The sequence below is a fragment of the Mixophyes fleayi genome, chromosome 6, assembly GCF_038048845.1.
Source record: "Mixophyes fleayi isolate aMixFle1 chromosome 6, aMixFle1.hap1, whole genome shotgun sequence".
Lineage (NCBI taxonomy): Eukaryota > Metazoa > Chordata > Amphibia > Anura > Limnodynastidae > Mixophyes > Mixophyes fleayi.
The window spans coordinates 132,594,776-132,621,585 of NC_134407.1; the positions used below are offsets into that span (position 1 = coordinate 132,594,776).

The 26,810-nt window shown below is 39.8% G+C and overlaps 1 protein-coding gene across 1 annotated transcript; it reads left to right on the forward strand.

The window, feature by feature from the left end:
- Positions 1-981: 981 nt before the first annotated feature.
- Positions 982-26,810, forward strand: PEDS1 (plasmanylethanolamine desaturase 1). The gene is made up of 6 exons (XM_075176457.1): positions 982-1,194; positions 8,507-8,626; positions 17,305-17,396; positions 18,416-18,560; positions 19,457-19,669; positions 21,954-26,810. Exons 1-6 carry the CDS (start codon positions 1,017-1,019, stop codon positions 22,073-22,075), a joined length of 870 nt encoding a protein of 289 aa, XP_075032558.1. The 5' UTR covers positions 982-1,016; the 3' UTR covers positions 22,076-26,810.

Consider the following 26,810-nt stretch of genomic DNA (forward strand, 5'->3'; position numbering starts at 1 on the left):
CCACAATGTTCCATTGCTGTACATTTTTACGGTAAAAAGGAGTGCTCACTTTTGCTCGCACCTCTATGGGACACGAGCAAAAGTGAGAGGATATTTCACTGAAAAAAAAATTGTGGCATAGCGTCTTGTGGCCGTTCCGGGACACTACATGGTGATTTTTCTTACAAATTAATCTGCGCCAGTGTAGTAAGACTCCCTTGACCTTGTCGGGTCAGAAAAATACCAAGTTAGATCAAGGTGTCTTACCATACGATATTGATCGAATCACTTAAATGTTGCGCCTAAAACAGTCTAGGTCTGTCCCTGGTGATTAACACTTCTCCTTCACAGTGCTGGGGTCTGAGTTCAAAATTAACACTAGTCTGTGTGAATTTCCACTGCAGACTCCAATAAAGCAGGGACAATTCACCCTAAGACATGACAGGCACAATGCAAAATAATCTCTGTACAGTGCTGGAGAATTGGTGATGCTTTATAAAGAAATGACAAGAAAAAGGCATTGTGTCGTGCTTGGGAAGTGCACTGAATGTGTAACACTGACAGTAAAATGCACAACAGGTGACTAAAGAAAAAAAAGACCACAAGTTCAGCACAATGATAAAGGGTTTATTCTACAACGAGAAGAACAAGCAACAATCCCACTGACATTGATAAATTCAAGCTTCCACTGTGACATACAGCTTCATGGTTTCCTTCTGCCTTATATAAACCGTATAGTGAGGCTGCTGGGTGTGTGGCGAGGAGACGTGGTCCCTGTCACACACTGATACACATCCATCCTCCTGTCACAGGGCAACCGCCCATTAAACTGTTTTCTGCGCCACCACCCTACCTCAATCCCCCGCTGCTCTCCCATTGGTCCCATGTCACATGCATACCTTGCGTGAGAGCTCGTTGATTGGTCCCGTCTCACATTCCTGACTCCCAATTGGTTTGGGCCTCCCGCCCCTTTCCTTCAGCTTCCAATCCGTCGCTAAGCGAATGACTGCTATCTCTCTGATTGGCTGACCGGCAACATGGCGAGGAAGGCGCACGGAGGATCCGACAGTGACCCCCGGCTCTGCCCGATGGCCGAGGAGGGTGAGCTGCCGGATTGCCGGCGGCATGAGCGACCAGAGCCTGGCAAGGAAGGAAGCCCAAGGTGGGGCCCGCAGCACGCCGGAGCCAGGGAGCTAGCGGAACTTTACTCGCCAGGTGAGCCACTGACAGGCAGCCTGTGAGGGACGGACACACCCGGCGCTGACCACATGCAATAGGCGCCTTTACTGGGGTCCAACAGTCCCACTGGTCCTCAACATACCCGCACCGTTATCCGGCATCACCAGCTGGTGTTCCACTGCTCAGTCCAGGGGCCCATCCCCTGAGCTGCTACAGAACCTCCTGACACTCTTATCGATGTCCTAATGCTTGGGGGGGCCCTAACAGTTGCCAAGGCAACCTATGACTTGATTGACAGGTGTCCTTTCTAATGGTCTGCATCATGCAACCAGCCTCCACCTTAGACTATACATGTTCTTGTAGCACCCCTATTTATATCTTCCCATTACATTCTGTAATATATAGCGTTGTCACATTGCTGTCTGGCAGGTTGTGGACTTCTATTCTGTTTGTATTACAGATCAAGTGATTCACACCCGAGGCATTAGGACTTTCTGTATCTACCACAACTAGTTGTAGAACTTGTTAGGGGGCAGAGCTGTCAATTATAATTAGATGCTGCACACTTAGCTTGCTGCTTGTTTTTTATGGAAATTCCGCATGAAACTTAAATCTCTTATATAAATCTAGTTGGGTGTGAATTTCAATCTCCCTTTTAATTTGATATTTTATATCTGAAACATTGATTACAGCCCCTATCTCTACATTTAAAACAATGCAACATAACATTTGTTTCATAATAGTCCATTTGTTTTATTATATGACCAGAATTGTGCAAATAATTATGTTTTGTAGTAATCATCAATGACCAAGCGTGTGAATTGTATCCGCAAATATTGTGTATGCTTGATATCAATCATTTGGTTTTTATTATACATCACCTGCAATATATTGACCAATAATATTTATATCTACTATGCTTAAGTTTTAAAGCTAATCTAGAAGTGTAAGGTAGAGAGCAAGTTTGGTGCTATTTACTATTGTGAGATTTTTTTTTTTTTTTTACAAAAAATTTTTTCTTTTTTTATTTATTTTTAAGAAGTAACTTTTAATTGAGGTTTTACTTCCAGGAACATGTCTTAAGGGATTTGATACACAAGATTTCCTTCCATCTAAGCTCTTGTTTTTTTTTTCTAATTTGAACACAAGGAGAAAGTAGCATTAATGGAGATTAGCAAGTGATCATTGATCCATATAAAGAACACAATATCGGGGTGCCAGTGGTAATATGGTGCACAGTGGTTAGCAGTGTTGCCTCACAGCACAGGGCCCATATGTTTTTTCTCTGTTCATGGTTCTATGTGCAAGTTGCATGGTTTACCTGTGTTTCTGTCATGTTCTTCTCCTTTTACTACAACTTTTACTGTAACTAAAAAAAAAAAATCTCACCATTACACTAAATTACAGTGACTTTTTAGATTTTTGTTTTTCCTTTTGGATTTTCTGATTAATCAGACTCATGTTAATTAGTGGAGTAGTTATTTTAGCTGTCATACGGAATTTATGGGGTGCAAGATGGGTGTGGGCCTTATAAAGTGAGTGACAACTGGAAATGACTTTCCATTTAAGTTTATCGCTACAATGCATATAATGGTGTTTAAGGAGATCTTGGGCTGGGCACACAGTACAGAACATTTCTCCTGATGTGATATCGTTAACGATTTTACCAATTAATGAAAGTCCTGATAAGCATGGTGATTTATGTGTACACACTATACACATTTTACAAGATTTACCTTCAGATCTGGGCTCTTCATCTGTCATAACCATCAGCTGAAAAGATCGTGACTGTAAACTCTATGGGTATCTGCCTACACTGCTGGTCGTGAGTGCAAACACACTTCAGACTTTGGCCGACATAGTTCCATCATTTATAGAGATTTTTAGTCCGTTTATAAAATCAAATGAAACACAATGTGCTTTGGTACGATAAAACATGATCGTTGGAGCGTACGCAATGCGATATCGGACCAAACGGTTGTTTATCGTGTGAATGGCGCAATAATTGGGTGAAAAACCTGTAGTGTTTACCCAGCCTTACACTGCAGGTTTCTGGTTGTAAATTGTTTCTGGAGAAATAGGGACTTCTAACAGGTGTGGCTTGTAGGTCTTTATTTAACAACAGTTATATAGTACATACATATTACACATTTGTTCAACAAGCCTATTGTGCTTCGCACAGTGATTTAAAATACACATATTATGAGCTGAATATGTACAGTCAGGGCCGTAGCTAGGGCTGTGTGAGAGGGGCGACCGCCCAGGGCACAGTGCCGAAGAGGGGCGCAGTTTTTTAATATTTAAGTTTGGTTAAAATTGAGGACTAGGGAGGCGACAGATTTCCTTCTCGGCCCAGGTGATATAATTTTAAGCTACGGCTTTGTGTACAGAACTTGCCAGCAGACAATCCTTTATGTATAGCTGAACATTAATGAATTTTTTGCACATGAATGAATCATATACCACTCCCTTTCCATCGTTATCAAAGCACTGTCATTATGTGTCTATGGAATTTGTGTTGCAGAACTGGTTAGATTGCATTGTAAATCATTGTTTCTATTCTGGGATGACATTATATCTCCACCCAATATCTGCATTTATTAATACTGAAAAGTAAGTTTAGGTTTTAAACAAAGTTTTTTTTTTTTGTTTTTTTTTTATGCAGACACAGCATTGATCTATTTGTATGAAAGTTGTAGCTCTTGTGCGGAGTTGTATTGTATCCCAGGGCAATGAGAACAAACAGTTCTGCCTAGTGATAGAAAGATGTGGCTTAAAACCATAGTGGGACCCCATAACAAGAAAGTAAAGCATTTAGTAAATGTAGGAGGGTACGTGCAAGCCAATAATGGTCACATGATGTTCGGTAATTGCCAACCTTCCCATACTTTCAAGGGTATGGAAGGGGTAGGGAAGGGCCGTAATCCATTCAATGGCTCTCTCCAGACTCAACCTCCACTAGATCCCTTGGGTGGCAGGATTTCAAATTATGTAGAGGTTTTAATGCTAGTTTGTGACTGCATCACCAAGGGGTACAAAAGCGACTCTGGGGAAAGCCACAGACCCTGAATAAACCTAGACTGGGAGATCCTGGTTTTGCTAGCGTTCCACATATTCTTCATTACTTCAGGTTGGGTTAGAAAAAGGACTTTCTCTCACTACCCTGAAAGTTCAGGTATCTGCACTTAGTATTTTCCTAAACACCACCTTGACTTTATTTTTCAATATTTGTTTCAAGCAGTAAAGATAATTCAACCTCATGTCAAATCCTTTGGCTTTTTTTTTTCTTGGGATCTCAATCTTCTCCTGGATGCCCTGATGGATCCCTTTGAGCCTTTACGACATGCCCTCCTCAAGTGGCTCACACTCAAGGTGTTGTTTTCGGTAGCAATCACATCTGCTAGACAAGTGAGAGAATTACTTGTCCTATGGTGTAAGGAGCCATTTGTGAACATCTATATAGACAAAATAGTGTTGCATATTAATCCAACCTTCCTACTGAAGGTAGTATCCACTTTTCCTATAGATCAGAAGATTGTTCTTCCATCTCTCTGTCTAATGACAAAGAGTTATGGTTATAATTGGTTGTTAGATTATCTGGTTACCTTTCTAGGATATAACAATTCAGAAAGACAAAAAAAGGATGGCTATTACACAGGCTTATAAAAATCCTAAAAGCACATCCTACAAAGTGTGTTCCAACCTCCTAGGTCTGGGCTAGGAGATTTTATTAAATCTCCTAAATATCTTGGCCAAAATACATCCAGGACCCTGCTCTGTGATCTAGCTCTCCCCTCCAAGCAGAGATTGGCTCTAGAGAGTGGGTGGCCTAACTGGCGCTGCTAAAGCCTTCTGAACACCTGTGTGGTGCTTTGCCTTCTGGGACTCAAATTAATCCAGGAGGTGCCATTGTAAGCCCCTGCGGAGCGCTATACTTCATCTGACGGCTGGGGGTATAGTGCAGCTGCTACCTAGTGTCACTTGATTTGGCCTCACCACTGGACCGCCAGGGATGGGGGGGCCCTTTCCTGACACCGCGAAGCTGCAATTTGCAGAGGCAGAAAAACACAGACAAAGGAGCCCCTATTCCCATTGGATAAACGCTAAGATTAAAGCATACTTTAAAAATATTTTTTATAAAACACGTTCAAAATGATGTGGGGGTATGTGGTCACTCTGACTAACTGAATAGTAACCCTACTGCCACATTTCTCATGAACTGTTTCCCAAAAAATGAATGTGCTTTGTTCTCCCACACGTTTTGAGGAATGCTAATTTTTTCTAGTGTACTGTCAAGATTACTTTCTAAAATACAAAACCAAAAACGCATTTGCCAATCTGTACAGGTTTTCATACATTAATAGAATCTGAGATGTTTGATGTTGATTCCTAGGCGAGATTAGTAGACTTGTATAATTTTAGTATGTACACCAATGGCTTGAAAGCAGAATATTTCTACCAAGAATGGCAAACTGAAGTAATATTTTAAATGCCTAACTTTTACTGTTACTGTACATTATTGTCATACCCATACCTTTACTGTTAGTTTAAGCTTGAAAATGCATCAATACTGTGTAGTAATGGTAATTATCCCTGGTTGCCCTTCATGAATTGGCAGTAAATCCATAGTACATTCCGGGAGACTCCCGAGTTTCCGGGAGTCCTCCCGGGAGAGCAGGCAATTCTCCTGGGTCCCGGCCAGCTCCGTAAAATTTAAATGGGGTGGGGGGGGGGGGGGGGTTAGTGACGTTGTGCAGGCATCATGGCCCCGCCCCCTGATTTTATTGGTTCAAAATACTGACAACAATTTGGAGGCGGGGCTAATTATGTGATTCTTCGAGCCCCTTCCCCACACACCCACCTGCCCCCGAACCTCACGGGAAACAACTTGCCAATGTTGGAAAGTATGAGTAAATCCAACACATGACTTTTCTCTTGTTTGCAGAGATGTTTGCATTTGAATGTACACATATGAGTAATGACACACTTAGGTCATGGTCTGTGTTATTATTGGGCTTTGTGTTGGCTGAGATTAGTCATAGTTCCCTGTAACAGCCATTTCCTCGTGTCAAGGATAATGTGACAATGCCTGGTCAGTTTGCTGGCATAACATGGTTTGTTTGTGATGTCTGCTGGGATCCTGACTGGAGCCTGAACAATCTTGTGTTGTCTTTCTCCTGCAGTCTAATCCCTTCCATAAGTTTTGTCTGTGTTCATACATCCTATGAGCTGGTTAATGTGTACCTGGTGTAGGAATAACTGGACACAGTTATTTTACAGTTGTAAAATTCCCACCATCTTTACAGGTGTGAATAATTAAAATTCCGAGGATCCAAGAAAGGTTGGCAATGTGTGACTCTTACTGATTGCATCTCCAGTGTCATGGCTTTGCTCTGTGTGTATACGTATTTATTTATATATTATGCAAATAAGTGCTTGGCCAAGATCATTCATATTATACATTTGGCCGTACTTGTATACATTTGTTGGGCCCTCCTCAGAGACACATTTTGGTCAGATGATGCAATTTGCATGCGGATTGCATCTTCAAGGCCCCATCCCACCTACTTCACAAGGGAAGTGAGCGTTATGCAAGAGGGTGGCCTGCTCTTGTTAAGATGGTAAGATGAAAACACACCGTGAATCAGGAGACATTGTCTCAGAGATCATGTAGAGAAGCCATTTACCGCTCCTGAATTGAAAGAAGCAATGTTTTCCACCCCACTGGCAACATTCCAGGGCCTGTTGGCTTAACAATAAGCTACCATAAAACCTTCAAAGAAAAACTGTGCACTAAGAGTATGCAATGTGATCTCGGACCAAGTCTTTCTCCAACCAGTCACTGGAGGCACATATTACCATTATACTTAAAGAAGGGAAGGACCTTGTGCCCCAGTTACTGAGCTATTTCTCTACTTAAAATTGACGGTAAACATATGGAGAATAGACTGAAATTCCTTTCTCAAAGTTAGTACGTGACACCAAAGTGGGTTTGCACCAGGCCGCGAGGCCTGAGAAAACACAGCGAAAGTACTAAATCTTATCCATTATGTCTGAGGCTCAGACACCTTCGTGGTCCTCCGGTCCACTGACACTGAAAAGTCTTTGACAGGGTGTACTGGGGGTATATATTAGGGTTTTTGGGGCACTTGCGATATGCACACACGATTTTATGCTTTTATAAATCACCTTCGACTAGGATCAAAATAAATGGATCCCTCTATATCCCATTTAACATCAGGAACAGCATCAGGTAGTGAAGCCCTCTTTCCTCACTTATCTGTGTCCTTTGCATAGAAGTCTTTGCACGATCAATCAGTATGAACCTATAGATAACTTGGCTTAGAATAGGAGACAAGGAACATTATAAGCTTGCACTCTTTGCTGATTACCTGCTAGCGACACTCACAGATCCAATGGTTTCATTCTTTAATCTAGAAAGTGAAATTCAGCAATTTGCTAAACTCAAAGTAAATTATTCTAAATCTGTAGCATTAAATCTTACCGAGCTAATATGCAAAATTGAATATTGGAGTGGACCAGATATACAGGCTATAAATAATGGATTGGGATAGAGGAGCAAGCCATTCGATTACCGGCAAAGTTTTCTCCATGGATTACCAATCTGCTATTAATTATCCATTCTGCAACTTCTTCTACTCTTCCTTGCTGGAAAGGCCTCTCTTTTGTGATCATTTGCAAGCAACTCATTGTTCCTGCCAGTATGGATCTTGTGGTCCTTTAAAAACTGGTTGGAGAGGGGGGTATTCCTGGCTGGCCAGCAGGTGATCCTGAATTTGTCCTTTTAGTTACATTCAAACTAAATGGAACCTCCATCAGGTGGCAGAGTAGTGATATCAACTGGTTCATCACTTCATTGGTACAAAGGGTTTGCTTGGAGAGCGTCACAGGATCTTCTCCCCTTTTGAACAACTATGCTCTGCTCCCTAGAACTCAACACATTAAACTTCTCAGTTATATAAAATCGTTTTTTGTAGATTCACACAGCACACTCCCATTGTACACGAAAGTGGGGGAGTAAGATCTCAGACACGAAATAAAGGAGAGCATGTGGTCAAAAATGTTGACAAACGCAAGGTGAGTATTTGAGAGAGTTTTGGGTTTCACATGTGTAAAGTCCTGTTACCCTGCAAAGGTGATTGGTTGTTTAAACATTGTGCAGCTTTGTGCAGCTTTATAAAAAGATCGGAACCTTTCTCTGATAAATGTGGCTCCTGCCTTCACCCTCTGCCAAAACATTGAGACAAATGCTTGAGTTTCTCTGCTTGTGCCGTTTTAATTTGGTTTTTAATCCGTATATTTTTCTTTTTCTTTTGTTTTTCTCCAGGGAAGAGGTTACAAGAATGGATTTCCGTTATTCTTTGCTTCCTTTTGATGTCCTTTAATTTCTGCAATCTATTGCTCTATTTCAGCTTTGAACATACAGCCAGCATTGTACTGAGCTTTGGTAAGTGAGGCCGCATTTTTTTATTTGTATTATATTATATGTGGTGAAGGGATACACACACAAGTCTAGGTATAGTTGTATTGGATTATTTGGCATATTGGTAATTGACAAATATTTCACTCTTATTTGTGAGGAATTCATTGAATATAAATAAAAAGGGTCAGAGAGGACACATGTCCAGCAGAGAATGATATTTTGTATCAAATCCCCCAGATGGATCATTTGGCCTCTGTGTCATCCTGCAAGACTTCTCCTTGTTATAAACAATGAGAAACGTCTTTGTCAGCAATGGCTTCACCACACACATTAGTACAACCTACACAGTGCACCAGACCCAACAGTGCCCTAATCCCTACATGCAACCTATCCTTTATTGGTCCTGGTTCCTCTCGCCTCCAGCAATATACCTCTTACCTGCTCATTGCCCAAGCCTCGATTATCAATCCATTCTGCAGTAGCAGGTATGGAGGACGTAATTCTCCTTCCACCCAGCACACACCTACTCCCTCTTCTGCCCCCCTCCCCCCAACACTCTCTCTCTACATTTTCACTCTGTTCTCAAGTGCCACCTGTCCTCATTCTATGGAACTTCCTTCACTCTGCCCTCTGTGCCATTCTCCCTCTCCATCTCTACACCTTAACTTGGCCTCATATCATCATTCAGTGAGAGGTGCTGCTCCACTGTAATAAGTGTCTTCCATCCGAAACTCCAACCTCCTGTGCGTTATCTGCTGCCACCACCTTGATTTCTGGAGACAATTTCCTATATGTAGTAATAGTACAGCTTAAAAGCCTAATTACAATGCGCAGTTGTTAGCACACTCATACCATTCTTCAGAAAATTAGCTATAAAACTGTGCCCCTCCCTTTCTAACGGTTGTTGTGGGCAGACCTGTTAGCTGAAGAATCTGTGAAACTTGTTCCACATGCTCATTCAGAGCCAATATGCTGAAGGCTGGCAGACTTCCTGCATTGCATTGATTCCATAGGATATTTCTAAGGCGCACACTTAGCATGCCCCTGTTAGCACATTTGTGGTTCCCACTACTCATTATTTCAATATAGAGAAACCATTTTTATATGTTTAATGGGCAATGTAGGTATGGAGGACCTGTCGCATATCAACTACTAATGCCCACTCTTGCATAAACTATTTTGCAATTTCCATTTCTTTTCTTTGCCCATAAAATCATGTTTGTTCTAGTGACACTGCTGCTTGCTTGCCTGGCACCCACTGTTGTCTTGTAGCACTTGTGTGACCGTCTTCTGAGTACTTTATATTTGGCAGGTATGTTTATCCTCCACTTGGATATTTTCATCTTTAGCAAATATATACATTATAAACTAAAAGTAAAACCTGATGGCTAAATGCAGGTAATCAGTTCTTATCACTGAATTGCTTGTTTGTTTTCCTGTGTGCACAGTTGATCTGTGTCAAGACACCTCATGTGCAACAGTTTTGAATGAATTGTAATTCTTTTAATTATATTGGTTTTTTTCTGAAACTAAACCTGTAAGGAATTTAAGTCCGAGTAAAAAAAAAAATAGTACCCTCAGCATAAATGACCTGCAGGGATTTGCTTGGGGTCTGGTGATGGTGCTCCCAATCCGTATTTAATAAATGATCCTCAGGGATTTGCTTGGAATCTGGTGATGGTGCTGCCAATCCGTATCATAAATTACCCTCAGGGATTTGCTGAGGGTCTGATGATAGTGCTGCCAATCCGTATTTAATAATGATCCTCAGTGATTTACTAGGGGTCTGGTGATAGTGCTGCCAAGCTTCAGCATAAATGACCTGGAGGGATTTATTGGGGGGGGGGGGGGGAAGTCTGGTGATGGTGCTGTAAAACTTCAGCATAAATGACCCTCAGGGATTTGCTGGGGGTCTGGTGATGGTGCTGCAAGGCTTTAGCATAAATGACCTGCTGGGCTTTTACAGAATTATGGTTATGGGTTATCTCACTTTACTGTAAACCTCAGGACTATAATCTAATCTAACGGAGAAATGTAAGTGCTTTTTCGGTCTTTTAACCATGTGTACAGGGTGGGATATCCTTCTCATCCCAGAGGATGTTTCCTTAACTCTTTATTGCTGGAGCTAATTGCATCTACATTGAGATCCATCTATTTGAGAACAAGCTTGCACCAGATGTATAATCATCAAAAACTATAATAATGTACACATTTTGAGGATAAACATACTGCAATATACGAATACACACATTCTGAATTCCTTGCCGGGAGCATCCCTCAAGCAAATGGTGAGAGAATCACATTGCAAAGATGCAGTATTAGACTTAATACTTACAAATGGTGACGGAATATCTGATGTAAATGTGGGGGGAGAATCTAGTAAGGTTTAATATAAAGACAGAGACCGATTCATACCACACAAAAACAAAGGTGTTAGATTTTAGGAAGGCTGACTTTGAAGAAATGGGAAAACATGTAAGTGACTCTTTGACAGAGTGGAAGAACATGAATGGAGTACAGGAGAGGTAGGAAAAATTAAAAAGTGAAATACTAAAGGCAACAGACCTTTGTTTAAAAAGGGTTAGGAAAAACACAAGGAAAAGGAAGCCAGTGTAGTTTGCAAAAGAAGTAGCAAGTATTATGAAAGCAAAACAGACGGCCTTGAGGAAATATAAGCAGACTCAGAATAATGAAGAGAAAGAGGTATATCTTGTTAGACAGAAGTAGGTAAAGGGGGCAAAAAATATTTTTAGGTATATAAGTGAAAGGGAAAAAAACAAAAGGAGGAATAATAAGACTAAAGACACACTGAGAGAGTCTTGTTGAGGGAGAAAAGGTAATAGCAGATCATCTGAATAATTTTTGGTCAGTGTTCACTACACAAAGATTAGTCAAAGGGGCCCCAGTTAAGTTGCAAGTATATTCATAAAAACAAGGTAGATACAAGTATATTTACTGAGGAGAAGGTACTTGGAGAACTCTCCAAGCTGAAAGTGGATAAATCAATGTGGCTAGATGGGATACATCCAAGGATACAAACATAGCTTAAAGGGGTGCTGGTAACACCATTAACAGAATTATTTATCCAGTACTAGCTACACGAGTAATTTCAGAGGACTGCAAATGGCAAATGTAATCCCACTGCACAAAAGTGGAAGCAAGGACGAGGCAAACTACTGACCAGTGAGTCTTACAACAGTAGTAGGGAAATTTATGGAAACACAAATATTCCATTCACGTGCAATTTGAGGGGGGGGGGGGCACTTACCCTGTCTTTATGAAATGGGCTACAGAGTAGTATAGTGTGGGACTGATGCAGTCATTGCAGATCAAACAGCACCTGCAGTATAAGTGTACTCTTTTTTTTTTTTTTTTTTTTTGTATTATTATTATTATTTTTAACTCTATCTCAGGAGATTTGGGCCCAGTGGAGAAAATATAGATGTGGGCAGGATATTTTAAGTAAATGTTATCTAACACTATTCAGCTTCTGTGCAAATGAACAGAAGCTGTGAAATATAACTTCAGGTAAACCTGGTCGCTAAGCAACCTTGTAAATAAGATATTGCCAACAATAGAAGTCGCTATGTGATAATGTGTTGTGAAAGCGGGATTGTATGTCACAAGCCAACGCTAGTTATTCGTGTGCTCAAGCCATTTTCTTATGCTAGAATACACAAATTATTCTGTTTACCACAGTGCATTATTCCATTGCTGAGCCTCACAACAATTGCAACCTACACACATGCAGCTATTTTGTGGACTGAAACAATATATAGCCTGTCAAGTTACTAAGTGACATCTCTGAGACAATTTGTGCCTCTGTCTTCAGTGATGACAGTAGTTCCTGATGAATTGATAGCCTGCATACTCATTAGGTCAGTGCACTAGGACCCCGCAGAATGCGCCTCTTTCATCCGTTAAAAAAAACACAAAAAAACCCACAGACGATTAAATCAATATTATATAAAATTGCCTGTAAATTTGGTGTTTTTATTGTAGGGGTGGACAAAGTAATGTAGAATTTAGGAGCTAGCACGATGTTACAAGGAACCAAGGAAGACGAGTCTCCATTTACATCAGTATAGGCTCTAAATATTTTCAGCCCACAAAATGGGCTAAATTTAACGTTGTGGTTTCAATGTGTGTAGCATATCACTGGACACATGTACTGCTGGAATAGCTCCAGTGATGCATTTGCCTGAATGCCTTAGTAACATAATACAAAAACCTCTTGCTTTAGCTATATAGTATTGACAATGAAGTTGGATAATCTTTTATACAAAGTGCAAACGATTCATGTACTTTGTTAATAATTAATACTCCCCTACCATTTTCTGGAACACGTTGTTTGTGTAACATTTGAGGGGTGTGTGTGATTTGGCTTTGAGTATCTCAGTCCCTCATGACACGTCTTACAAGATTGCACTGATACACTGCAGTGTTCCCTGCTCAAAGTATATATCGAGGCAGTAAGTACTGTGTTGCCCAAGGCACAGACATGTAGAATGGAAGAGCTCATTGACTGCATTACTGCTTCAAAAGGAGCACATGCTTCTATAAACAATAATTTGGCTACAATTCGATTTATTGTAAAATTGTTGTACCCAGCTTTAGAAGAGATCCACATCTATGCAATCTTACTGCAGATGCGATTTCAGTAACTCTTTCACCAACGACTTGGCATAAACATTCCAATTCATGCGTACACATCGACGCCATTTACAGTCCGATTTGAGGTCTGTATTTCTAATAACCAAATTCCAGGCAACTAAAAAAAAAACAATTACTGCTAGCGCTTAACATTTAGGGGGCATCTGTATTGATGTTAGTGGAGCCTTATCTTCCCTGGCTCCTCACAGGGGCCAATTCAATTTGGTAACGCGGCCTGTGCACTATTACCATTCGTACAGTAAACTTAACGTTGATTTTTGCTCTCAGCCCTCGGGGCCGCAAGTAAAAATCCGGGTTAAAATTACCGTATTAATGGTAATACTATTAGCGGCTGAATTGAATCAACCCTATAATATACTGCTGACTCTTAGATTTCACTGACTGGTTCCTGAATTCTGCACTGTTCTTACCTGATTTAACTGTATTTCTATAGCCAGAAAATCCGCATTTGGCTGTGTAGTCAGAGAGTGAATAGTTTTTGTTTTTTTTTCTTTTTGTGTGCAAAATACAGCTGTTAATTTTAAGTCCCTTAACATAACCCATTTGTAGATGGAATGAATTAATTGGCTGGCAACAATAGTCCCTGGTGGGATGTAATCAAACATTAACACATCTCCAAGATGAGCTGGCAGGAATTATCTAATGGGCAATACAAGTACTCTGTAAAAGATGGGTGGAGGACTCAATAAATTACACTTATTACCTGTTTTTCCTCTGCACAATATTGAACACTTCCCCGCAGGGAAAATGATCTTTTTAAGAGTGCTTCCCCCTGTTGAATGAGAATATAAAGAAAGTTAACCCCTCAATGACAACACAAGGGGTACGCCTGGTGGCAGTAGTAATGTAAGCCCACCACCCCCACAGTTAATTGGGGCTCCTTTTAATGTAGATTTATTTCTAGTTTGAATAATCAAGCATTTAGGTTTTTAAGTTTAAAAGACTAAATTTGCATTTTAAAAATATTTGATTCTGTCCTTGAATAAGGACTTGTTTTTACGGTAGTCACAGATATTTCTTATCTTGTTACTTAGCACTGGATTCATAATGATTCTTATTACTCACAGTTTAGGGCATGACATATACTGTAGTATAAATAAGAGTACCCTCATTCAGGGATTAGTGTGTATGCTGCATGTGTTCAGCACATTTCTCTTCCTTCCAGGCTCATACAACAAATATTATATGCTACCCTACCTTGCCACAGGCAATTTAACCCCTTCATGCCCCTAATTACAACAGTAACACTAGCTTTGCCCCACTGTACAGAGGATGTTTGTGTATTTATGGAAACATTTGGTACAGTAGATTATTAGTAATGAGAGGTCCCATAGACACCTGAAATTTTTATTTTTATTTGCAGTCCTGTGGATAAAGCCATCTCTACTATTAATTCTATAATACTTGTGCACTACTTATATAAGAAATGTTAGAAGCCAGAGTTTGAGGGTGAAGATTAGTAGACGTTTAGATACCTTTACTCCTAGCTGCATAATATTGCTTTTGTTACCTGTGGTTATGATTCTGATGCTTTCTATTTAGTTTGGCTTGTGTGTGTTGTTACAGATATCCGTGCTTACCTAGAGTCAAAACTAAACACATTCACTTGTTTGAGGTTTTAAATAAACAAAATGCCAGACTCTATTAGTATCAGAGCGCAGATAATCAGGCCACAGATGTTCACATATAAAAGCCACAGTACACAGCATACATGGGAAGTTTATGTACTCTCTGGTAACAAAGCACGGGACACTATTCACCATATGTACACCATTATCTGGGGAGGTACGTGAGTAAGTTGCGATTGTGTGGCTGTGTTTGACCGGGTTGGGTATTTTTTCATGAGTGTGAAAACGGCGACAACAAACTACCTACAACAAAAACCTGAGGACTTTGACACCGACAACAGGGATATAATAAAGACCTACCTAAAAAGTGACCCCTGACGTTCCAGAAGACTGCTCCATGCTGACAGTTACTGATTCCAAAGACACTGCTAGCCGGCACTTGAGTTGCACGTCAATTAGCAGAGGGACCTAGACAAATCTGAATTTACAACGGCAATGTCCGGACCCCGCAACTACATACTTTAATGTCAAGACGTGATTACAACTACCAACAGTTTGGCCAGTGGTAGAGATGTAAGATGAATGCGTTGTACTCATTAGTAATTTCAGTTGGGTGAGTATGAAGCTGTAGTACAGCAATACAAAGTAATCATTAATAACGAGTCTGTAGGAGTGTCTACTAAGAAACCAGAAGGCATTCATTGAGATGACTTCATTTTGTATTTATAGAAACGGGTTATGTTAGAATGAGCTGATCTTGGTTTATTAATATTATTAATACCATGGGGGAGGGGGGATCAATTTTCTGTTTTGTTAGATCCTACTTTTATATAGCATTTTTCTACATGTATCTTCCACAGCCCCAGCCTTTTTGGCTTAGGATTACATTTGAATTGATCCTGTATTTCACTTTTTATATTCAAGCTTTCACCTTATTGATATCATTTTTTTTTATTATTTTTTTTTAAATCCCTACTTACACTGTCTCTTTAATAGACTGAGCATACTACCAATATTATTATCCGTGTTCTCATCCTCCTCTGTCTTCATTGTGATCAGCATTCACTGCTCCAGACTGGGTCTGTTTACTTACTAGGCCTACAGGTTTATTGGATACAGTGTAACAATGATGGATGGATAGGGGACTGTGCTGGCTGTTGTATAGAATACAGTGTAACGGGGCAGAGATGGATGCAGCAGAGGGGCATTGTTGGATGGTATATGGGATACATTGTTACAGGGATAAATGGAATCGAGGACAGTGTTGGATGGTGTATCACATAGCGACTACTATTGTTGGTCTAATGTCTATCTGCCTGTTTTAAAAGCTGGAATATGACTTAATCAGCAAGCAATGAAAGCTGATATCGCTATCTTTTAAGAGATAAAGTAGACAGCTCGCTGTTTACAGTGGCAAATAATAAAAGGTGATAACCTTGGTGTGAAGAGGTGCAATAAAACCATAAATGAGAATACATTTGTTCCTCTTATATAAGTGCAGCCAGGTCAGTTTATTTATGCATGTCTTCTGCTGAACAGCAAATGATTGGAGCATTCTTGAATTATGCACAATGCTTTCAGGGAGATTTTCACCTCCAGAGTCTGGCCAAAGGTGGCTGTGTTTCAGGGACTGGAATATTTAAAAATAAAAAAAATTGAAAAAAATGTCCTCTAGCTATATTTGTGACACTCTTTGCTGAATAGTATAAAACAGTAGTTAATAGATTGGTGACTGATTACACAGCACTGTACAAAGAATATTGAATAACTCACATCAGTTCCTGCCCCAATAGAGCTTACAGTTTCAACTCTGTACCCTACAAACACACATTTTTGTCAGCGACCAACTAACCTACCAGTATGTCTTTGGACTGTGGTAGGAAAACAGAGCTTCTGGAGGAAACTGGTACAAACACTGGGAGAACATACAAACTGCACACCGATAGGGCCATGACCCCAGTGCTGTGAGGCAGCAATGCTACTGTGCCAACATTAACAAGAATAAGTTAAAAGCAGTAGAGGCATCTCAACAAACTGAAATAAATAAAATAAATGATTCAACCATAACTGGAGTGTTTGTCACTGTACTTTTAAACAAGTTCTGTGAGGACGTCGCTGTACAAAAGCCGCTATTACCACCATTAGTTATATCCTGGAGACTTATATGTTACTGATGTAAAGCTTGTTGTTATTCTCATGCTTCCTTTTTTTCCCAGGGCTTTTCTTTTGACCTTCCTTTTTTTACTTATGTTTAGGTATCTGTGGAATAAAGATGGTTAATAGCTGTTTTATTTCCTGCTAAGAGCAGGATGTTTGGTTTAATATAATGCTTGATATGCAGTGTATGAAGATGTTTCCCAGTGATTACAGATCCCAAAACACTGTTCGCTCTGTACCTGCTCTTTAATGACCCCTTTCCGGTTAACTAGCCAGACTCCTAAAGCTATATGTTTTCTTCAGTTGCAGGGATCATTACAGCTGACTTTGCCTCGGGGTTAGTGCACTGGGGAGCTGATACTTGGGGCTCAGTGGAGCTGCCGATTGTTGGAAAAGTAAGTTATCTTTCTCCCTCTTGTTTAGTGAAACGGCAAATGTTGCTGATTGCTCTAATTTATATTGCAGGTTGTGTAGTGGATCTTTGATATTTGATTAAGATATTTGATTGTCACTAGGAGACCCATATTTCAATATGGAATCTATTCCCCAAGTGGTAGATTGGAGGAGTCCCATTTTTGAAACACTCCCCGACTCTTGGGCACCTCTCCAATGGGATATTCTTCTCAGAAATACAATTCCATATTCAGTATGTGAACTACTATAAGATTAATTGTTAATTGGCTAATAAAGCTTCTGTATCCGTTTGTGATAATACGGGTAATTTTAATACATGTAGAACCCTCTATAACATGCTTTGTAATGAAGGAGATGACTGATGTCCTGAAATACACGCACAGATTTTGTTCCATGTAATCCCCAGTGCTGTTATAAAGGTGAACGCACTGCTAACAGTGACCTATATTTAATGGTGTCTAATGACTTTAAGGTTATTTTATCTTCTTTAGAAAAAGGGTAAGGCTGGGTACACACTACAGAAATATTCTCCCGATGTGTTACTAATAACAGTTTTACCAACGACTGGAGGGAAAAAAAAAGTCCCGATCAGCGTGCCGATTCATGTGTACACATTATACACATTTTACAAGATTTACCCTTCATCTGTCATAACCATCGTTTGAAAAGATCATGACTCGTGAGTGCATACACACTGCAGAACTGAAATGACTTTGTTGCACAAGATTTTTAGTTTGGTTTAAAAATCAAATGAAACCATACGATGTGCTTTGGAACGATAATCGCTCATCGTTGTAGTGTACACACTTATGCAATATCGGGCCAAACAGTCGGTTATCGGGTGATTGGCCCGATGCTAGGCTGAAAACACTATAGTGTGTACCCAGCCTAACATTAGTTCCTTGGAAACAGCCACAACATTTCATAGTTGAACATTGTGTTTTGTCTACCAGTACAGAAGCTCTTTGTTTTCTCTTAATTGCCATTGTCTCTGTTGCAGGCCTTTATCAGACCTTTTCGAGAGCATCATATCGATCCTACCGCAATCACAAGGCATGATTTTATAGAAACTAATGGTGATAATTGCATGGTGACCATTATTCCTCTGGCATGTATGGCCTACAAGTTCCTCTTCCTTTCTCCAGGTAATGTCATTACTTACATAATAGTGAGAATTCTATGGGTAATCTCTGCTTGACATAAAGTGGCATTAATCAGAATAAATAATGGGGATATTAATGGCCAGGGTATTCATTACATGAGCTTCCCACACACACAGATATGGCCGTATTATTCCAAATAACATGAACTATGAGTTATTTGGGCACTCGTGGATGGCCAGAATACATGACTCGGGTAGATGAGCTGGGTGGAATAATTGCCCATACATATGCAAACTGTACAACGTGTCAATGCATGCACTGTCACCAGGTATTCTGTTATAGCTGCACACAGTGCGTAGTCTGCCAGTTTTTTTTGTCTGGCTTTAGTCATGCGCTGAGATTTGAGGTTTTGAAGCAGATATTGTATATTAAATGCATAACCAAAAGGAAGTGAGCTAGGAAATTAATACTTTAGTAATGAGATGTTCTAGGCTGAGGGGAAGCTAATATGGGATAGATCTCCATGTCTACTAATCACTTCCAGAACAGTTCTGTTTTTGAGATCCCCTCTTGATACTTTATTTCAAATAAAGTGTAATGTCTGTAATTTTTTTTTTCTTTACCAGAGAAGAGTTAATAAATGTAACAGTTTGCACATTTTTTGCCACTTTGCACATTAAGGTGGAACACATGGAACAGCATGATCCTTATGGCATTATTCACATGAGTGTATGAGGCTGTGTTTCTGTGAATTGCAGCATGTTCAGACAGATTCAGTTGTACTAAAGTGAACAAAGTGTCAGGAATGAATATAAAATGGCTGTTCACATGTTCCAGATCTGTTCATCTTTGTTCATGGGAATGACTGTTTGCACATACTCTGAAGTATTTTGTTCCCAGTTTATTTATGGGGATGTAACTTCTATTTTCCATCACAGATCTCCTCTACAAGACATATGCCACAGAGTGTTTCATCTTTGCCCTGGCAATGTTCGTGACTCTGACTAACCAGATTCACAAGTGGTCTCATACATACTTTGGTCTTCCTTTCTGGGTGGTCTTCCTCCAAGACTGGCACATCATCTTACCGCGCAAACACCACCGCATCCATCATGTATCGCCACATGAGACCTATTTCTGCATCACAACAGGTGAGGAGTGCTCTACAAAACATCAGGACCACTTTCATCTTCACTGACTAAGTAACACTACATGTTTGTGACTCAGAACTTACATAATAGTGCTGGCAACTAACACTGTGGGGGGAAATGAGAAAAGATAGCTGGATACATAGGTTGAATACTATTGAGGTTTTTTTTTATTGTATAGAGACAACAAAATACAATAACTAAACCAATACTAATGAAATACAGTTGTACATTTTACATTGTGTGTTTTAATTTTATTGGATAAAGGGGAAGGGTAGAGGGACGGCAAAAAGGAAGTACCCCATTAAACCCATTGGTTCAAAACTGCGCAGTTGCAAAGTACAGTTGGGAGGGGGATGTGGCAGTAAAAGCGTATTGTTTTGTAACCCATGGTGAGAGGGAGAGAGTCTTAAGAATGTCCCGGGATGCTATTACACTCAAAAAAGAATGCTAAATGTTACTCCAGTTGTCTTAATAAAAACCATTCAGTGCATTCAAATACTTATATTGAGGGTTTTTAATATAATATTGTGAAGATACCGGGTTTATCTGGCCTGAGGCTACCCGCTTCATGCTGGCTGGCCACCCACGGGTGCCTCACTATGCCAGGGAAGTCTAACCAATACCTTTTAGGATTCGTATAGGCACTCAGGCAAATGCAGTTAGAAAGTAAAGAAATAAATTTATTGCAATAAAAACAATCACTAGATTATTATGTACACACAGTAAATAAATGCCAGCAGGTTTACCACATCATCTGTCCCTTACCCCACTATCTTAAGGAGCTACAGTCACCTGGCTGTCCAGACTTGACAACCCATGGATCTCTCTCCGCTGCATATGTAGACTCTGGTAGAGAACAAAAACTCAAAACCAGATCTTGCACCTTCCATGAATGAACTCCCAAAATGAACAGCACCTGCACCCCTGGAGTGGCTCCTTATATCTAGGGTCCAATTTCCACAGTACTTTATTTCTCCCTCGGCAAACTCCTGGGTCTCGCTCTAAACATTGGTAGGTCCTGAATCAGACGGTTGGAGGGGGGAGTGAAGATGAGCTGTGCTTCCACAGAAGCCCCCTGCTGGGATGCAGACAAAAAGTCTGGACTAGTCCTATGGAGAACAATGGATACTAATTGGCTTCCCCCACCTCCAAAGATAGGGTAGCAGTCAGCCCCTCCTAAAATTAACGCCTTACACTACTTTGTGATGTCACAGTGTCCCCAGCTGTTCCATGCTTCCTGTAGAGAAAGGAGGGGGGAGAATGAAAGCAGCTCCAGCCCGCTCACCTGTATCCTGGACACCACCTGATCTTTACTTATAACTCATCCGGCTTCACTTTAAGGACAATGAATAACCACCTCACTGCCACATCATCAATATACAATACACAATATACATATTTACAATGAGCTAGAATGTCCCCTTATCCACAAGCAATTAGACACTGCAGGGGTATTCTGTTGAGCTGGGAAACAAAAGCAAGGGCTGTAAAAAGTAAATGCTATAATCCACATTATGTGAGAAACAGGATGGTTATTACACTCGTTTCGTCACAAATATTATTGCTCATTATTTTTATTTTATTTTATTTTTTATTTTTTTTTGTGTAATGTGTATATAACCCAATAAATGAGATGGGATTATCTTTGTTTGAAAAGTAATATTTAATGATTAGTGCTACAGAGATGATCAGCTTAAATATGTTGCCGAGTGCTGAAACACTTTATAAAGACAATGCAAAGTATGCAAAAATACAATTGCATTCAAAGAAAAAAATTGGGAAATGTATTAAATTATGTTTGTATAATGTTAACAATAGACCCTTTGTAATTTTATAGTGTAGTTTTCATCAACTGTGCTAATGAATATAAAACAAATACCATAAAAAGGTCAGAACTATGTTGCTCCATAGTCTTAGAAACCCTTCTCTTCATAGCGGTTATTGCTCATATTTGAAAATTTCCAAAAGCATCCATATTTGTAACCTTAACCTCTTACATGAAATAAATCCATTTAGCTTTATTGATCTGATGACCAGAAAATACATAACATAGACCTGTGGTTGTCCATATGCTTTTGAACTACATTTTCTAGCACGTTCTAGGGCGGTTCCACAACAGCTGTTGCCTACCTCTGCCATGGGAGATGAAAGCGTCTGTTTCTGCCTATGTGGACATCCATTAACCATATAGCCTCAGTCACCTTATTATTGTCCATTAAGATACTGTTAAGAGATAAGCATTTTGTATCCTGTTGATTATATTTGTGATTGTGTTTTTGTTAAGGTTGGTTGAACTACCCACTAGAGAAGCTAGGATTTTGGAGGCGCCTAGAAGATATCATCCAAGGTGTAACGGGCGACAAGCCCCGATCAGATGACTTAAAGTGGGCTCAGAAAGTGAAATAATATCCGGTCAACTCACTTCATTCTTGAAACAATTGCCAACCTTTTATTACTAAGAAGTGAAAACTAAAGCCATCAGCCAAATATGTTAAAGACTGACATGGAAATAACTGACTAATAAGCACAAAACTATATTGTGCTAACTCCGTAAGACTTTAATCCAAGGACTTTCACACTCCATGCTAAGAGAGATGCAGGGCAGGGAATGCAACTCTGTCCTCTTCATACAGCAACTGACGGGATTTGTTTTTGTTATGTTTTTTTTGTACTGTTTTTGCTGATGTCTTAGGTGACCTTTCACCTTGCTGTGTCTCATGTGAGCGTCACATGAGCCAGAAAAGAGGAAGATTGTACACTATCTTGCACTATGGAAACACATCGGTGAAGTCAATGACATTTGTTGTATCAACATGATTCTGCTGCCCATGGAAAAGCCTAATGCAAATATGAAGAATAGTTCTTTTTTGTTGTTTAGTATTTCTCAGTTTGTCATGAGATGTGCGAGAAGGGCTATAGGTGCATGTTACTGAGAAAATTATATAGAGGCAGCCAGATTGTGGGCGTATGGCACTTCTGTCACCCAGTGCAGTGCTTCTTACATAAAAACTGATGTCTAAGGAAAGACGGAATGGAACTGGAAATGAGGAAAGCATTGGCTGGCTGACGCGTAACCCCTGAGTCTTTGAAATATATCTATATTTTTAAATACCTATTGATTGATCATGGTGAGGGGAGATGAGAGATTCCTTCACACACATATATATATTTTTTTAGACTAGGCAACAAATCAATAAAACGTGCAGTTAATAAGTAGCAACAATCCTTCAAATTAAAGTGTAATTAGGTTCCTAACTCACTAGTGTGATGCTTGGTAGCCAGTGTGTGAGGTAGGTACCACAGGAGGGTGTTCGCTGTTGTGATAATGGTGTTTGGCATGGCAGCACAAGTTAGCCGTTGTGATGATGGTGTTTGGTATGGCAGCACAAGTTAGCTGTTGTGAGATGATGGTGTTTGGTATGGCAGCACAAGTTAGCTGTTGTGAGATGATGGTGTTTGGTATGGCAGCACAAGTTAGCTGTTGTGATGATGGTGTTTGGTATGGCAGCACAAGTTAGCCGTTGTGATGAATGTGAAGTTGACACCTGGGCTTTTTTTTTTTTTTTTTAAATAATAACACGTCTACCAGCAATTCTATCACACTGCCCTCTGTTTTGGAACATCAGGCCACCTGACGCCTGTGTTTCTACATAGGAAACTGATCTGCAACAGAGATAATGGAGTAATGAGCATGAACATGAAATGTTTGTGTGTTGTCTGAGAAAAGTACATGGTACTTGAATTGTAAGTTGCATTTATTTGTTACCTTCATGACTATATTGCTGATTAATAGAAAATGGAACGATCACAACTTAATTATCTGCAGCATTGAATCCCTCTTGTGATGACCCGATCAGCCTTATAAAACTGTACACCTATGAAAGCAAATTACGAGGAGTGTTTATTTTGCCATGTATGCTGCAGTAGCTACATTACATACGTTGGAATAAATTCATTTGAGTACAAAGCATTTGTATTACACAGGTGTAACATTTTATATGTCTGATCTGGGCACCCAAAGCCCTTTCCTTTAATAAGCATCCATAATGTGTTTACTGGAAGTTAAGTGGTTAAATGTGCCAATCTGCTTTCTGATTGAGCTCTTGCACTTAGTACTACAAAGCAGGGCTGACCCTTTCTAGGAACCAGAGAGCAAAAATATACAGCTGTCCACTCATTGTGTATAGATCTCAACATGGGCTCCTGATTTTCTCCATCTTCTGACTAATTAAAGATACACGGTCTGTGTATTGCAGTGTGCATCTATCTAACCCCTGTTATCTTCATGATTGCTCAGTCCACCATGGTGCTTTCTACTGAGCCACACGACCAGTATTTCCAGACGGAGAATTAACATGTATTCTGTAAACGTTATCCATTCCTTGTGCTTTCCACTGATATAATGTGTGACTCGTTAGTTTCTTACAGATAACATGAAAAGGGTGGCTTTGTGCTTTGTCCAGGTTAACCGGAAGTTACTCGGTTGTGGCTGCTTTAATCTAGTATGGTTTAACATTTTGCTAAAAGAAAGTTCTTGGGCTGTCGTGTTCTGTAATTAATGAATGGATTCTTTTGATTTAATATTTACCTCTAAACTTATAATATAAGTGTAATGTCATATAGAATAATAGAAACACAGCTGTGCTTTAAATCAAGGTGACATGAATGCACAAATCGGATGGTGGGTGGGTGCCAGTTACTTCTTGCATTACTAGTCCCCAGATGTCACCATTGCAGGTGACTGTTGTCAGCTTTGTGACTGGCTATTACTATGAGTATACATGGTGACTGACCAGTGATAGAGCTGAGCACAGACTGCTGTACTTCCTACAGGCAGGTATGAGGATAAAGTACAGCGACATTAGTGGTATTGTTAAGGAAATAAATAAATGGTTTGTACACAAAGCAGCAGATCAAGATAGAGTATTTCTGCTGCTTGTCATTCAGTGACAATTACCTCTTCTGCATTTATCCTCTTTAACAGTCTACTTTGTAAACCATTGGGGTTGCAGCCTTGCCAGGCGGTATACACAGCTGTGTGATGGTATGTCTAGCAACACATGTTATTCAAGGTCTTCTGTATCCAAGCCTCAGTGTGAAATATTATGGTAGAGATGGATGGCAATTTTAAGGTGCTTTTGTTTTTGTTTTTTTCCCTTTATATAAAGCCTTAAAATATTAACTTTTCTGCATAATGAGGAACTATTTTAATTTTATGTTCTAAATGTAAATATATTTATAACAGAAAAAAAATGAGACCTTACTAACAGATTGTGGAAAACTTTGTGACTTGTTTTTATTTCTGATCCTGAATGATTGGTCACGGATTCTAACCTGCACTGTGAAAGAATGGTGAGGTTTACAGGGGGATTACCTGCTATGTTGATGATAGTATTATACAGGACTAAAAGCACACCTCAGGTGAACCTGTCATCCTCTTAAAACCACATTTCAACTTTAAATTAGAATTTCTTTAACAGTAGAAAGTAATCCCAACCTCCCGTCACCCATCTGAATCACTCTCCTTATTTGCACTGAATGCACTGGCACACATTAAAGGGTGTTAGATATCGTACATGAGTTTGACACACAAATGGTATTTTATATACTAAACAGTTCATGGTTTCATGTGCACTGGAGTGGAATTTAATTCTTAAATTATTTTTAATCCATTGATTATAGATTACTGCACTATACAGCACAGTGAATGACTGGTATAAGGATTGTGTTGGTGTGGTATTAAGAAGACAAAACAAATCACAACTTTTTGGCACATTTTAGGCTCTCATTGAAGAGGTCCATTGAAACTGATATCATTTTTTGTTTGTTTTTTTTGCTACATTTCAGCATTTAGTGAATGTAAAAATCTTGTCATTGGCTGGGTAAAATATGGTACAAATACTTCCTTATTTTATATTGTATTACAATTATACTGATGAGGACAAGCACTGACACACTGTTTTTCATTTGGCCTGCAGTATGTTCCTGGAAGTTTCCAAAATGCAGTTTCTGCAACACAATAATTTTTATGTGCCTGTGGTATATCAACTGGAATAGGGATCGTTGATTCTCATGGAGAAATTAATGTGGCGTCCATATTGAATGCTGTATTTAAATTTTTTAGTGCATTGGTCCCTGATTACGTGTGGTGATCTTCCCTACAGAGAACAATGCTGCAATTTTCAGCTGATAACGCTGCGTTTATAAATGGCTGAACGGTCTACTGGCTTATGGAAGTGCCTTAGTGTATTCAGCCTAAAAATATAGGTGAGGGTGAGGGCCAGTGTATTTTTATTTTCCTTTCCCTTGTAAAATGAGTGTGTCAGCTGGGTAAGAAGTCACTAAGCATGAGGATCATTATTATCCTTTATTTGTTAGGCGCCACAAGAGTTCCGCAGCGCCGTACACAGTACAAACAGTAGACTATACAGGGTGAGACATAACTGAACAGTAAACAATAAATACCAAAACTTCAGAGGCTCCAGGCAGGCTGATGCAGTACAGACGGAGCAGAAGAACAGGTATGGAGACAGGAGGGAAGAGGGCCCTGCTCAAATGAGCTTACATCCTAAGGGAGGGTGAACAAAACTCAAGCACATCCTCATTTATTTATATAGCGCCACTAAGTCCAGCGCGCTGTACAGAGAACTTGCATCAGTCCCTACCCCATTGGAGCCTAGTCTAAATTCCCTAACATACAAACAGACAGAGACTAGGGTCAATTTGATAGGAGCCAAATAACCTACGAGTATGTTTGTTTGTTTTTGGTTTTTTTTGCTTTTTTTTTTTAAGTGTGGGAGGAAACTGGAGCACCTGGAGGAAACCCACGCAAACACTGGGAAAACACAACCTCCACACAGATAAGGCCATGGTCAGGATTTGAACTCATGACCCCAGTGCTGTGATGCAGAAGTGCTAACCACTAAGCCTCTGTTCTGCCCACGAATGTAGATGTGGAAATAGTGGATCAACTGCAATACTCTAAAACCATAAACATGACAAAGCAGCAACTGGTCATCTGATCTACAGGAAACAGCTTTTTCTCTCCTAGTATAAATGTGTTTAGAAAACATGGCTTGGTTTTCTCTAAAAGACTATTGTTATAGATTGTCTCTTATGAAATAAATGATGTTACAAGCTA

Coding starts and splice junctions, on each gene's coding strand:
- PEDS1 (XM_075176457.1), top strand. CDS start 1,017: ATGGCGAGGAAGGCGCACGGAGGATCCGACAGTGACCCCCGGCTCTGC. Junction 8,627..17,304: donor CAGCATTGTACTGAGCTTTG/GTAAGTGAGGCC, acceptor TGTTTTCTTCAG/TTGCAGGGATCATTACAGCT. Junction 18,561..19,456: donor GTTCCTCTTCCTTTCTCCAG/GTAATGTCATTA, acceptor TTTCCATCACAG/ATCTCCTCTACAAGACATAT.